The sequence below is a fragment of the Leptosomus discolor genome, chromosome 2, assembly GCF_034619465.1.
Source record: "Leptosomus discolor isolate bLepDis1 chromosome 2, bLepDis1.hap2, whole genome shotgun sequence".
Lineage (NCBI taxonomy): Eukaryota > Metazoa > Chordata > Aves > Leptosomiformes > Leptosomidae > Leptosomus > Leptosomus discolor.
In genome coordinates this window covers 105,354,040-105,368,854 of record NC_141392.1, presented here as the reverse complement: position 1 = coordinate 105,368,854, position 14,815 = coordinate 105,354,040, and the positions used below count along the sequence as shown (strand labels likewise).

Below are 14,815 nucleotides of genomic sequence, written 5' to 3'. Positions count from 1 at the left end.
ACGTTTTTTTCTCCAGCTGCACAGCTATGAGCAAATTGCTCCTGATGGCAAAGTGGTTTACCCTGAAACTTCGTAACGAGGACACGGAGGCCCATAGCCCATCTCTCCCTTTGTAAGCTTGTTTGCCACGATTTAGTGATTGTAAAAATCAAGTATGAGTCAGTGACCACAAAAGCATTCTGATATTATAATCCCACGGAAGTAATAGATTTAAAAACAAAATAAAACAAAACCCCAACAACGTGTGAAAAACCTTGCAGACATAAACTCGCTTTTCTATGTAAGGAGAAGAGTCATCTATGGTGCAGTTACAAGTGACCACAGAGGAGGTGCATCTCACATGAGATCACATGAGTCAAAGTTGGACGCTCAGACTGCCCCAGGCGATCACCTACGACTTACGTGTCTAATTCTCAGGTGTTTAAATTACAGCCAATGGCTCTGCCCTGCCTCTTCAGAACCGCCAGCCCCAGCCGGCAGTTCTGCCCCGTTGGAAACCCGCCCTGTGCTTCCGAAGGGCAAAGATTCGCAAGAGGCAGTTCAGCTCCGGGCCGTTCCGTCCCACCTTCCCCGCGCACCGCCGCCCCCTGCCGCGGCCGGAGCCCCGGGAAGGGCAGGCTGCCGGGGCAGCGGCCGGAGGCGCAGCGGCTGGGCTCCGCGGCGTGCCCGCGGCCCTGGGCGTGCTGCGGGTGGACGCCCGAGTCCCCTTCCCTAAAAACCACAACGCCAGAAATGCCTCGTAGCACCGCACCCGGTACGTCCAGGCGCTCAGACCTGCGGGGCACCGCGTCTCGTGGGGGCGGCTAAGGGAGAGGCGGGCGGTGTCGGCCCCCCCGGGGAGGATGCGCCGCGCTCCGCCGGGTCAGGCGCTCCGCCAGCGCCCTGCCCCAGGAGGTGGCCCGGCAGAAGGTGCTTCCGAGGGGAGGAAACGCGGGGGGTGCCCCGGGGCCGGCGCCCTGCGCTCCGCGCCGCAAGGCTGTGCCGCCGCAGCCCCCGGCCACCCCGGCGCTGACCCGGCCGCTGCCCCCGCCCGGGCGGCTCACTGCTGCCGCCGGCGGCGGGGCGCGGGCGGGCGGCGGGCCGCGCGCTGCCTGCCGTGACGGGCGCGGCGCGGGGCGGCGGGATTGGCTGTCCCCGGCCGGCGGGGCCGGCGCAGCCGCGGGCGGGTGCGCGGGGCGGCGGCGGCGGGGCGGGAGGCGCGCGCAGGCGGGCGGCAGCGCGCACACGGGGCGCCCCGACGGCAGCGGCGGGTACGCGCGGGGGGAGCGCGGCCCTCGGCGGGGCGCTGCTGCCGCCTCCAGCGCCCAGGCTTTCCTCCGCCTCATTTTTATTTTTTTTTTGCCTTTCATTTGCCTTCTTTTTTAATTTTTTTTTTCCTCCCCCCCCCCCCCCCCTTCCCTCCCAGGACTGGAAGCAGGATCCGCGTCCGTGAAACTGCTATGCCAGCTGAACTCTCCCGGGCCGTGAGAATGCACGCCATCTCCGACCTCCACTCCTCCCTCACCCTGCGCCTCCTCAACAAGGGGCCCGAGTACCTCCGCAGGCAGATGGAGGCAGGCAACCCCGGCAGGAAAAGCGCGGTGGAGAGGCTGGCAGCCGATAAGGCCAAGTACGTCAAAAGCCAGCGGGTCATCAGCACCAAGCAGGAACCCGTCATCGTGCTCAGCTCTGCCTCAGAGAGCAGCAGCGAGACCTGTTCGGTGGAGAGCAAAAAACTCGGCAGGGACTTTGGCCGAGGGCAGGGCGCGAAGCCCCTGGAGCTGGCGAAGGCGGTGTGCTCCTGCCGGGCCCCCCTGCAGCACGGCCCCCCCATCGCCAGGCGCAGCACCCCCAAGAGGCAGATGCGGCCGGATTCCCTGGTGATTTACCGCCAGAAATGCGAGTTTGGGAGAGGTCAAAGCCAGGACAGCTCACGGGGGAGCCTGGTGAGGAGGATCTTCCAAGGGTCCATAAAGGAGAAGCAGTTGGCTTCCCCTGAGATGCCCAGAGTCATGGAGGACACCACAGCCACCGAGAGCAAAGAGCCTCTCTCAGTGAAAGACAGTGACCGTGAGCCGAGCAGCCACGGAGCAGAGCAAACCATCGCTGTGAGCACGGCAGCCCCAGGGGTATGTACAAAAGAGGATGAGAGACCCTCAAATCTGAGTATACCTCCTGAGGAGGTCAGGGAGGTGAAGAGGAGAGGTCTCCATCGCTCCCAGTCGGACATCAGCTCTCGCTACTCCAAGTCCTTCTCCGAGTTTGATACTTTTTTCAAGTACTGTGGCCTGGAGCAGGAGGTCATCGATGATCTCGGAAGAGAGAACTTCTCCGTGGTGTCCGACAACGTCTCCTTCAAGATCCGCAGCATCAGCGTGGCAACGTCCGAGAGCGACTTCACGAGGCACAGCGGGGATGAGGGGCTGCTGGAGGATGAACTCACAGAGCAGGTCCCGAGCAGTACTTCCGTGATCGAGCGCAACGCTCGGATAATCAAATGGCTGTACACATGTAAGAAAGCCAAGGAGACTAACAAGGTGATCCAGGAACTGGCATGAAGGTTTCTTTCAGTGTGCGTTGCAGCCTGCTGAACTCAAGGTGTGTGCAAAGCCTCGTCCTGTCGATTTATATATTTCTCTTCCCCCTTTAGCAAGCGGTTGGCTTTTCTTAGTTAATTTTAGCCTTTTCATGTATTTTGCGTACTGCATGTTCCACTGTGGCTTTTTTTGCAAACCAGAAATCCATGTCGTTACAAAAACCAAAATACAAACAAATAAATGCGTGCAGCCTGCCAGATTTAGATCAGATCCCCCCCAAGTGAAATTAAAGAGTCAGCGTCTATGAGGGATATCTGTTCTTTGCAGATTCCTGCTTTGTAAATAGCTGGTTTTCTCTAATTTCTGCTTTATTAAATCCTAAGAAAAAACTTAGAAAAGTATTCAGCCCTTAATTACAGGTGCTTAGATAACAGACTGAACTGAAACTAATTAGGAGTGCACTGTATTTATACTATACTGCTACAGTTTTCCCCTCCTTATGCTCCCTCACTCTCCCTCCCTTTGCTTTACACGTAGGCACCCCCAAATATCAAGAAAGAAAAGCCAAGTCAGTGCCCCTGCTAGCAATCTTATTTCCCCTACAGCTTTCTGATGGGACTGTAAAGGTTTGCTCCAGGTGACCCCCTAGCATTTCACAGGCTCTTTGAGTTTTCTGTCCTGTTCGATTGTAGTGGATTTGGCTCCTCTGCAGTGAGTTTTGCCATGTGGTTCAGTATTGGTAGCTGGAAATCGGTTGTACGGTTTGCTTGGTTAGAGGGGTACTGTTGTAAACTAAGGATAATACAAATGTCTGGCATCTAGGCTTGGAAATCAGTTACTTCACAGACAGAAGCAGAACAAATTTGGCCCTGGTAAAAGCCGATATTCTGGTTTTAATAAAAACGGTGTTTATTTTGCATCTGATCTCCTGAAAAATAACTATATTGATGGAGCCTTTGGTATCGATGATCTAGTAGATAACAGGGTTTTTTTCCTTCCAGTACATGAAGCCCTTAGGATAAGTAGCACAGCTTACAGCGTGGTATTTAAATATTGCATGAGTAGGTCTTGATAGGAGGGATTACATGTATATTTTCTGACAGTTCGTAATTGGTGCGTGAGAAGAACATCATTTAGTGTAGATACAGCTGTTGATAGAGCGTGTGGGCCTTGTGAACGTGGAGAAATGTAGTGCTTGAGCCTCTTTCCTATGTGGATGTGGGGCTGTCACTCCTGATTCCTTTGATCTATATAATGCAAAAATCCATTTACTTACTTAAAATCAGTTGTAATTGTGTGACATATAGATCACTTTTAAAATTTGAATTTTTCTCAAAAGCCTGTTTTCTTCCCGCAAGTTCAGGGAGGAGGAAGGGAGAGAGAGAGAAAGCCATTTTCACACAAACATTTCAAGCCCTTGTAGATAAGAACAGTTGTCAGGTATCCAGCTGACAACTTTAAGAAGTGTTGTTATGTGACAGATCCTTTCCCAAATTACCTTGGAGAGAAGAAAGGGCCCTTCTGAGCTGATCATTTCTCCTTGCTCATCCTTCTGTGATAAAAGGCCAGGCAAAAACTCAAAACGAAATGATGCAGATGGTGGTTTGTGAAACTCATTGCAGCTGCCGGCCTTGCTAAACGCAGAGGATGGGAGGCCGATTTCACCGCAGGAGCAATGTAACAAAACCAACCACATTTCCATGACGGAAAACAAAATAAAAGCTCTTGAATGCCCTTGCCGGAGGCTGGGTCCAGGGCCAGAACCACAGTCATCACCGCAGAGCCCTCTCAGGAGGGAGCAGTTGGCCCTTTCCCCGTCCATTTGCACAGCGCTAAGCGTGTCCAGTGCTGCAGGTGAGACAGGAGATGCTGGTGACCGGCCCAGGGAGCATGCAGTCTGCAAAGGAGGTGCTTCACCAGGGCAACGGCAAGGGCAGGAAGGAGGGGAGCTCTTTTCCAGGGGCTGACCCAGTGTAACCTCACATGGGCTTGGTCAATGGCTATTTATTTTAACGTTGAAGCCAAAATGACAGTTCATAGCGCCGAGCCTAACAGGGTGGTGAAAAGACCTCTGTGAAGTAAACAGCAAGTTTAATCAAGTCTATGGCCATTCTGCAATAATTTTAATACCTAGAACAAGGGAGTACTTTACACTGGCAGCAATTTCCTTTGGCACCAAAATTTTTGGCAGCCTAGAAAACACTAATCCGTAGGGTCCATATTGTAAACCTAATTTTAAGCATACTAGGGCTATGGTTGCTTCCAGGGTAATTTCTGAAAACTGAGAACATACTTACCATTTAGGCCACAGAACCATATAGTTCAGAAAGGTCAGCTAAAAATACACAGAACCTGAAATAAAAGACAAGAGTCATCAAGAGCTACTGTAAGTTAAATATTACATTACTGGGCAGAATTTAATCTGAGAGTTGTTACCACCTGTGATTGCAAGACAAGTCCTGTAGTTCTGATCAAATGTTCATCTTTTCTTTCAGTTCTATCCTTTCTCTGACAATGCAGCATCAAGGTAGTTATCTGTGGGTTTTCACTATATCCACATATTTGGCTGGTTTTAGTTTGCTTGCTGGTCATTAATGGGCAGTGGACTCCTGTGCTGCACAGGGAGTGATGTGCTGTCTCTGGTGCTCCCGGACACATCCTTGAGGTTTCCTCGTTTTACACAGAGGCTTGAAAATTGTTACACCTTCTTTGGAAAAAGAGGCAGAAACCTGTTTTCTAAAATCCAGCATTCATTACATGTAAAACACCTTTCAAGAACTGCAGGGCTTTTATGGGCTGGTGATCATCCCATTCATATTTTATGTTCTCCGTTCAATTTTTCATGAGCTTTCCAGGTCCTGGTGGGACACCATGTATATAAAACAGCTATTTGAAGGATCAAGTTCCCTAACACATTTCATCAGAGTGATGATTACAGAGTCTGAGCATGGGTTGTGAGCTTCAGAAAACTGAGGTCCTCAGTGAGATGAGCATTGCTGCTTCTCGTTGGGACGTTGCCTGGATCCACCTCTGCAGTTCAGCTCCTCTTCTGTCAGTCTTGCCTGACTCTAAGAAGGGGGCTCACTGCATCCTCCTTCCTGGGTCGAATCAAGTTATTCAGCCTTGAGTTTCAGCATCATTCTTAAATGGATGCTCATTATTCAAGTGGAAAACTCCTGGGAGGGGAATTTACTGTGTTGACAATAGTCATAAGCAGCTGAATAAAAGCTTTAGAGTATCACCTTATGCTTGTCTGATGAGATAAATAATAAATAATAATATTTTTTTTCCTCTTTCTTCAGAATCCTTGACTTGGAAGTTGAACAAAACCAGACACAGGAAGAAACCCTTCCCTCATCTGGCTTGTTACTACTTTGTCCAAGTTTACTATTTTATTATTGCCTCCTACCCTCGCCCCCATCCCCAGGCAGCCTCACTCTCGTCGCAAGCGCAGGGATGTCCAAGAGCGCAATGACCAGTGGAGGTTGTGAACTGTGCCCCAGCAAGGCAGCGGGAAACAAAAGCTCCTGGAAGAGCGAAGCGTGGCAGCAGCTGCCATCCACGATAATACTCAGCATCAGCTCACCGCCCCAGGATGCCATTCCGGGCTGTGACAGAAGGTCTGTGTTGTGCACCCGTCTCTTCCCAGCAATGAATTTGTTGACAGGGGTGGGGGAGAAAGTGGGAACGAAGTGTCAATGACCTCTGGGTCAGGTGTTTCCTCGCAGGCAGACAGGCTCCACCCGGACGTTCAAAGGCTCTGTCTTCCCAGGGCTGTTTGACCAGGGCTCGTCCTGACATCATTAGACATTATTTGCTTGGCTGGTGAGGACTAACTATGGCAGCTTTGTCTGGGATGCTTGGCAAACATGTTGTAAGCTAAAAATCCCTGCCAAGCCTCTCTTTCTCTGAGAGTGTGCAAGCCAAATTGGAGTACCTTGTATCCATCTAGTTTGCTCTGTCACACAGCTTGCTCAGCCAGTGAGGAGAAATAGCCTTAAAACGCTGCCGAAAGTATTTTCAGGAGCATGGTTCCAAGAAACGGGTAGTCCAAAATGAGGGAGAGTTTTGCATGGTTACTGCCTTGCTGCAGAACGGTACAATTCACATGTACATACGTTCCTCCACTTTGTTTGCAATACATCTCCAGCTCTGCCGTAGCAAACATTGCAAGGTTTGGCAGCTTGTGGTTTAACACCTTTAATTTTATGCACTGTGAGTGAGCGGTGGGCTTACAGAATCACGTTAGGAAACTGTATTCCAGGCTGTGTAAGGCCACAGTTCCCTAGCATGGGTCTGGAGTAGAGCTGTACTTGGGATGTGCGGGACAGCATCCCTGTGCTGCAAGGCAAGAAGGCATGTTAGGGCACAGCTGTGCCAGGTAAACACCCTGATGGGGTGCGAAACTCAGCGTAGACAGCACCTTACTCAATATCATCAATAAAATGCTTCATTTGGACTGGTCAAGCTAAATGTGTTTTGAAAGCTGATAAAAAGTACTTTGGATCATCAGTGTAGTGAATGAGGCCTGGGCAATAACTCATGGAATTCGTTGGCTGTGCCTCAAACACCCCAATCTGTCATTGCTCGCTAGGCAATGTCTTGTACCAAAACATTTCTCTGTGGACATTGCAAACCACAGAAAAGTGAAAAAAAAAAAAAAAAATCCTCAATCAAAGGCAAAGCCAGTTCCCCTTTCAGTCGCACCAATGCCCATCTGTGATATCTGCCCCAAGGTGACTTGACCTGAGGGTCCTGCAAAGGTTAAAAATTTACTTTGTGTTACCATGAGTGTGGTGTCCAGCTTACTGGGTCTCCAGACCTGCAGTGCAAGGGGTCCAGAAACACGAGCTTTCATTCTCTGCATTCCTCCTGCCCACACCATGGCAGCTCCTGCTGCGACCTCTCCTGACCCAAACCAGCTGCCAGCGCAGCCAGGTGGATGCCGAGCTCAAGTGAGCACTCGAGCTGCATTTCTCAAGTGTTTGCCACGCTCAGTAAATGCATCTGGAGGAGCAGAAAGGGCGAGGGTGAGCATCGAGGATTCTGTAAAAAAGTGGTGGTAGCAGGAATGGTTGTCTATTTTAGCCTACACCAACCTTGCTCACTGGAGGAGTTGCCCTTGAAGCGCTCATCAAGTGGTTTAGTTGACATCAGTTAAATTCACAGCAAGATCATCCACATTGCATTTCCATATGTTTTAAATTTGCTTGTCAGGCCCTGGATGGTTAGTTCTCGATTACAGCAACGGTTTGGGAATGCAGGGCGTTTGTCTTCATTTTCTAGTGTTATGTACTACGTGTCTGAAGTTCTCGAGAGAGATAGATAACAATTCCAGATAAATAATTGAACCTGCTTTCCACTTGGGAGAAAACTGAATAGTTTGCATGAGTGAGCTTCTGCAGACTTAGAGGGAAGGTAGTACATGGGGATATTTTCATTAAATAATGAAATTTCCATGTGTATTTGTTGCATTATTATTAAAGGATGATTCTCAGAAAACTCCAACCCAGGACGCTGCTAATAGGATAAGATTTATGCACTTAAGGTGCAGGTTTTTAAGGGACGCAGTCTAGGTTTATTCGTCAGGAACACAACCTGACGTATCTGTTCTCTTCGCGCTTTGCAAGGTGCTGTACCACATAAATACTTACAGGCATTTGTCAGAGCTAAGGACTGCTTTTCTTTGAAAATATGGATGAGTATAGACAGCTCAGCATGCAGGAAAAATCTTCTGCGTTACAAATCAGTGCCCCGCCAAAGGAAAACAGAATTATTTTGTTTTGTTTCCAAGGAAATTTTGGGTTTCGTTTTCAAACTTCTGTTTGTTTTTGCTCTTTTAGTTGAGCAGCTTTCGAAAGTTAAGATGACAGATGCGTTGTTTGTGAGTTTTCAGCATTAGGAAGGAATATGTTTCGTTTGCTTGGAAGTACTGAACTTCAGCCTTTCTCAAAGTCGATGAAGGTTTTATGGCAGGGGTTAGTGAAATCAGAACTGGCCCCATTCTGAATATTTTATTAATCCACCTTTTTGTCTTTTTGAGCAGTTCAGTGGGGTTGTGGTGACTTTCCAGACTGGTATGTGGCAAAATTTCCCTGGCTTTTTTCAAACTCTGATAGGAACCTCAAGCTTTCCCAGGTATTGTTTTCTTCAGAGACGATGTGGAGCTATCTAAGATCTTTCCCTGATAAACTATGGATTCCTTTTATTTAATAATACCTTCTGGGTAAGCTAATGACCTACCTTTCCCAGTATGCCAGAGCAATCCTTCTTTCTCCATACCTCTTGGGAAAGGGTAATTCATTGCTTTTTGCAAAGAGTGGGAGCTCTGGGCTCCACTCAGCTCCTGTTACTGTTACACATAAAGGCTTTTCCTTCCTTCTGCTGGGTCTTTCAGTCATATCCCTCAAAATGAAAAAAACTTGCTAATGTTAGACACTACCTATCTTTTTCCCCCAAAAAAAATCTCAAGATTTTTTTTTTTACTATTTGATTATAAAAGACATGCTTTGGAAGGGGTGGGATTTTTCGGCTTTAGTGATAAACTGCATTAAATCGGGCCATTACAATACAAACAGAAGTTTCAACAACAGAGTTGGTTCCAGTGTTTTGGGAAAACTAAAACTGGGGCTGAGGGCAAAGGCAAGTCATAAATTGGATGATCTTGTTTGACTAGAACTATGTAAACTAAAATAGTCAAATGGAGCGCAAGCGTGCAGTGCTAACTGCTATTTACACCCGAGTGTTTCAAGGTGCTCCGATGCTGTGACAAGGGGCAATGTCCATGGCTGTAGTGTAACAGGCAAAAGGTACGAAGTCTGGTTTTTATGACCTGGAAGCAAGTATTTGCAATAAAGACATCAGATAGAGACTGTAATCTTTGCAATATATTGTAAATATTACTGTACAGAAATCTATAAGTGAGAAATAGAGATTGTTCTATAATATGTATATTGCTTTTCTAAGGGATATGAACTCTTATGTTTTGTGAAATTGGCCAAACATTACATCGATGGGATTAAGCAGAAACTTTCTCCTGGGAGCAGGTTGTCCTGTCATTGCCTCCTGTGAAGTTTCTTGCGTCTGCTTTTGAATCCTTTGAAATGGAGTGCTGGTCAGATCTGGTATGGATGTCTCTAAGTTGCTATGTTTATATTCCTATGAAAGAACCTGTGTGCTATTGAATGCATACAAATAAAACTACCACTCTGAAAGTTAATGGGTTTTTTTGTAAAAGTATACTTTTATTTTGCTGTCTCCATTAGGGTACTATTTTTTTAAAACCAGAATCCCATTAGGGAATTAATTTCTCTGTAAGTGAGGCTGATATTAGACTGTGAACATCTGAAAGTGCAAGGCTTCCCTGGGCCATACCCAGACCCCTAGCACAGTAACTGTTAGCTCTGGTGTCAGTAAGTTTGAAATATATGAGGCTAGACCTGTTCCACTGTATTCTAATAGTTTTCATTTCAGAATATGGCTGAAAAGATAGTTTATTTCTGAAGGGTAGTAATTTTTCCCAGACTTCAGTATTGTATTTGGTTTTACTCACTGTCAAAAGCTACAGTGTGCTGCAGGCAATACCACATTCATCACAGCCAGTGTCCAAAGCGGCAGGGAGTTTGAAGTTCTGCTTGGAAAAAACATTATCTCCAGAATCTTACTAACAAGCTGTTGTTTGACTGGATTCCATAGGAAGAATTCAACATATGATGCTAGTTCCCTGTGCATGTATTTTGTGAAGAAAGCAGCAGAAATAATGGTTGCATACAGCAAGCTCTTACCAGAGACAATGCAGTCTACATAATTATCATTTTGGTATGGCCCAGCCTGCTCAGACACAAGTATTTCACCAGCCAGCATTTGAACACGACTGGAGGTAGAGCTAACTGATGCTTGCTGTGCAGATTAGGCTCTTCCACAAAAACCCAAGAGCAACTTTATCATCAGTGACATGCAGCCTTCCACACACAAGCCCTGGCTGACTTGTGTCAGTGCTAGATACAACGCAAGTCTGGAAAGGGGTGACAATTTGTGCATCCCTCTTTCTAATAAGGTTAATCTTCCACAGCAAGCCTTTGCTGGTATTGCTACCTTAGAGCCATCATAGCCTGTGAATAACCTTGGGCTACAGTGCAGCTTAACCTTTAACAACAGTGTTCTCAAGTCGTTCTTCACGTCGCACCTTTGTCCCACGTTTTATGACATCCAGTGGATTTCTTCCAGAAATAAGGATTTGCAAGCTCCTGTTCTTGGACAGTCTGGTGCAAGCAACCTCTTAGAGTCCACAGCTTGATGCTTCGCTGTTTATCTTTTGATTCGTCTCTGGGTAATAGATAGGTGTTGGAAAGAACCTCCACAAGGGTATGGTAACTGGGAAAAGGCCTTTTCAGGCGTTTTGTAGATGTTAGTGCATTCTGCGAAAGTACTTAGTATCTCTAAGAGCTTTTGTCAAAGAGGTCTATGTCAACAGCAGACAAATAAGCAAATACAGGGCTTAGCTTTACCCTGTAGAGATGCCTCCAAATTTAGAGGAGGCTTAGTGATTGGGCCATATTTATCCTGGATTTATCCTACGGGACTAAAGGGGACTATATCAATTCACTTAAGTGGAATGTGGCAGAGAGAGGTGATAGATGTCCCATCCCTGGGAATAAAATGGGCTTAGAAAGGACTACTCAGCTTATTTGCAGGCAACTATGTAACAGGTAGCTTAGTCCAGGGAGGTCTCCACGACAAAAGGTGTTGAGAATTTTGATAGTTTACACTTGCCAATAAAACTGGTGATATGCCAGAAAAACAAAACGGTATTAGAGAGAAACAACCTCCATATCAAAGTCAGTTACATACATCCATCTCCAGAAATCAGTCTAGCTCCTGAAAGAACATAAAATCTTTTAAAATTAGTTTGCACTTTTGTTGTGCAAGGGGAGTTGGGTTGCCTTGGCAGTTAATATGATTAAAAAGATCTAAGAGCTTTGATTATTTGGGTTTCACAGTTTGCCTCGATAATCAAGAGCCCCACAGGAACACTGACTTTATGTTCTTTTTCATAGGCTGTAGCAAGAACCAGAGAGCAGCAATTATCGACAGTTAGCCACAAAAACACGTGATTATTCATCTGGTAATGATTGACATAAGACAGTGCTGAACCAACCAGAGCTGAGATTTAGAGTCACGCACAAAGAGGCGGGCAGGGCTGAGCACACTAAGGGGAATGCTGCTCTTACTCCTTCCTGTAAACCCAACCTCTTCTTACATCACTGTTTTTCTCATTGGTGAGGAGGAAGTCTTAACCACTTCCACGGTTATTCATCAGTTTGAATTGCTCATCTTACGCCCTCTCTGACAGTCCCTTTCTGTGTTTACATTTCCAATGAACTTATTATTGTGCCAGTCATGTTACACAAGGCACTGTTCTATCTATTCCCATTCTTGCACAGTCTTTTTTTCTGAATAAAGTTTTCAGTTAGGTTTTACATCCTTCTGCTCAATCTTTATCTCTCCCTACCCCAAGGAAGCTAAAAACTAAACATGCAGACGGTCAAGAAATGAATGAGTTGCGTAGTTAAGCAGAGGTTTACTAGATTAGAGACCAACTCTCCAGTCCTTTTTCATGTACATAGCTCTTCCTGCATAACTTAGCATATCATTTTTCTTTGTTTTCCTCTTTGATACTTGTTTGTAACATCATCCTTGGCTTGGTTTTAGGTCTTTTTGTTGATATGTTTCTCAGAGCTGTGGTGTGACACTTTATTTTTCTGGAAAGAGCTCTGAGCACAGCTACTGCAAAATCAAATGCCAAACCACAAATCTTTTCGTGGCGAAGTATAGTTTAAACCTTCTAGGAAATTTAGTGCAGTCAAATCAAGTCAGAACATCAAGTCAGTGAAAGCAAATTGGGCAAGCTTTGCAGCAAGAGGTCTAAAGAAGGAGATTCACCTGAAGCTGTTCTGTGTGGGGCCCAGCACAGCAAGGTATCTCTTGAACTTGTTGGAAAGATGCAGCTCGCCCCTCATTTCTTGAGGACCAGCCCTCACTCAAGTTTTGTTTCCTGCAGGGAAGTATATTTAGGAAGCAGTTTAGCACACACAAAAGTTAACCAGTGTCCAATGGTGATGTAGTCTATTGGGTTCACCTGCAAACACAAGCTGAGGTGACTCTCCAAGCATCTACTGGGTTTAAGAAGAGCTCCCCTAGAGCTGCCACCATCTGATGTGGCAGCAGTGAGAATAGATCTCCGTTCTTTCTCCCTGTTACAGAAAAGGATTAAATTTCTTGATGTCAATTACTATTAAGAAGCTGAAAATTGTGTAATTTCTGAGAAGAGGCCTTCAATGTAACCTTCCAAAACAGACTAATAGTCTGAAGGCTCCAAAGTTCTTGAATTTTCAGTTATTCAGTTTGTATAACTTTACTACCCTACAGTTGTTGGAAGAAAGACCATCTCATTCCTCCAGAGCATGAGACATTCGTAGATCATCTTATATTGCTCTGAAACCGTTGCAGAAACAAAGTGATGGGATAGTAGGAGAAATTCTTCTCTGTCTGCTGATACAAAGTCTCGTCGTGCACTATCCAACAGGACAGGTTTCTTCCATGGCCACTTTGTTTAAAATCCCCATTTACAGCTACCCGTGCCTGATCTCATACTATCACAAATAAATTCTCCTGATGTTCAAATACTTACAAAATAAATCAGTGTGGTTTGTGTTATGTTAGCATCTTGTCTCACCTGAAGACGGAGGCCAATATTAGCAACAGTCCTCATATGTAAAACATTTGTACAAATGCTGAAGTACATAAAAATGTAGGTCTGCCGATTAATCCACAGTACATAGGATAATCTGGCAGATTTCTTATGGAAAAAAATGAATATGGTGCAATAAAAAATTGTTTCCTGCAAAGTTCAAGGAAACAAGGAAAAAGAATTTGGAGGAATGTTTAATTCCCAAAGTTACATAATTTGATGTATTTTCTGTCTTGCTTTTGTCATGTGGATAACATGTAAATCCCACAGTCTGAATACTTGCCCATAGATTCAAATAAACCAAACATGAAACAGAGCTTCCAAAGTTATCAGCCCACTTTCTTCAGAATACCCTAAGAAATGCATTTACAGCATATCTCATGGTTTAGCAGAGTTGTCAAGATCTGGCGAGACTGCAGTAAATTCAAAAAAGGATGAGTCCTCACAGAATAAAACTCAGATTCTGCCTGCAATTGGCAGGCACAGGAAACTGTATTGTTTCAATTACAAGTATGGATTTAAATTATATTACTTTAATTGTAAAATAAAATTGATTCAAAAGCATTGCAAACCTCTGTGTGCACAATTGTACTTCAGCAATCCTCTCTCTCTTTAGTTCAAGTCAACTTGCTGCAGGTTGCAGCTGAATAGAAAGCCAACCGAAAAGATTTGAAACTCCGAAACATTTATTTAGCTGTGATGTGGCCATGGGATGTGATCCTGCTACCAAATGCAATGGCCTTGCAGTTGAGATAGTTACCATCTCTTAGCTTCAGATCCAGCCTCTGAAGTGTGCCAAAGTGCAGAATAAATAAATCACCCTGCACACCTCCAGTCCTGCTTTAGTGCTTTAGCACTTCCCTGGGCATCTTCTCAGGTTATTGTTCATGTGGCAGGAGGTGATGAGGGAGCGGGGACTGCTGCGAAAGGAGGCCTGCTAGGAAGAGGGGGTAGCTGACCCGGACTCTAAAACCACTTGCTAGAGCTTATCCTCTCCACAGTAGCTGTATCAGCTTCAAGGCCCATGCCTACTGCATAAGTAGAATACATATCAGTATGTTGAAAGAAGAGGATAGGGTTTCTTTTCATCGAATGCTCTGCCATTTGAAACAATCCTGTATTCGTCCTTCTAAATAGATGGCAAATATATATTTGCCGCTTGAGGCCAGCTTAAAATGATTAAGCTCACTCCTAAATCAAAACAAACACTGACCGCAGACTCTTGTACTTATTCTCTATTGATTTTACTAAACATGCTTCCACATCTGTATCTTTTCAAGGTATAGCTAGGTCTATTTCTTTCCAAAGAAAACCTTTTAATGGTTCTATAGACAAAGTTATGATCCAGATCAAAAACATCCAAACATTTAGGACTGTTCAGTTATTGAGTCTGGACAAGAAACAGAAGGACATCAGTTTTCCACTTTACATTTTGCTTCAAGCCTGGTCTTCATCCAAGTTCAGTGGAGGAGACAGGAGTGCCATGAGGAACTTACGGTATGTGGTGTGTCTGGCCATGGGTAAGTGCTCTGTTTTGTCGAAGGTGTGT

At 45.7% G+C, this 14,815-nt stretch overlaps 1 protein-coding gene across 1 annotated transcript; it reads left to right on the top strand.

Annotated features, from left to right (window-relative positions):
- Positions 1-1,439: 1,439 nt before the first annotated feature.
- On the top strand, positions 1,440-6,254 carry FAM110C (family with sequence similarity 110 member C). Its single transcript, XM_086461535.1, has 2 exons — positions 1,440-2,577; positions 5,819-6,254. Exon 1 carries the CDS (start codon positions 1,440-1,442, stop codon positions 2,535-2,537), a length of 1,098 nt encoding a protein of 365 aa, XP_086317661.1. The 3' UTR covers positions 2,538-2,577; positions 5,819-6,254.
- The last annotated feature ends 8,561 nt before the right edge of the window (positions 6,255-14,815 follow it).

What these genes read in the sequence shown, in the direction of transcription:
- FAM110C (XM_086461535.1), top strand. Translation starts at nt 1,440, where the DNA reads ATGCCAGCTGAACTCTCCCGGGCCGTGAGAATGCACGCCATCTCCGAC.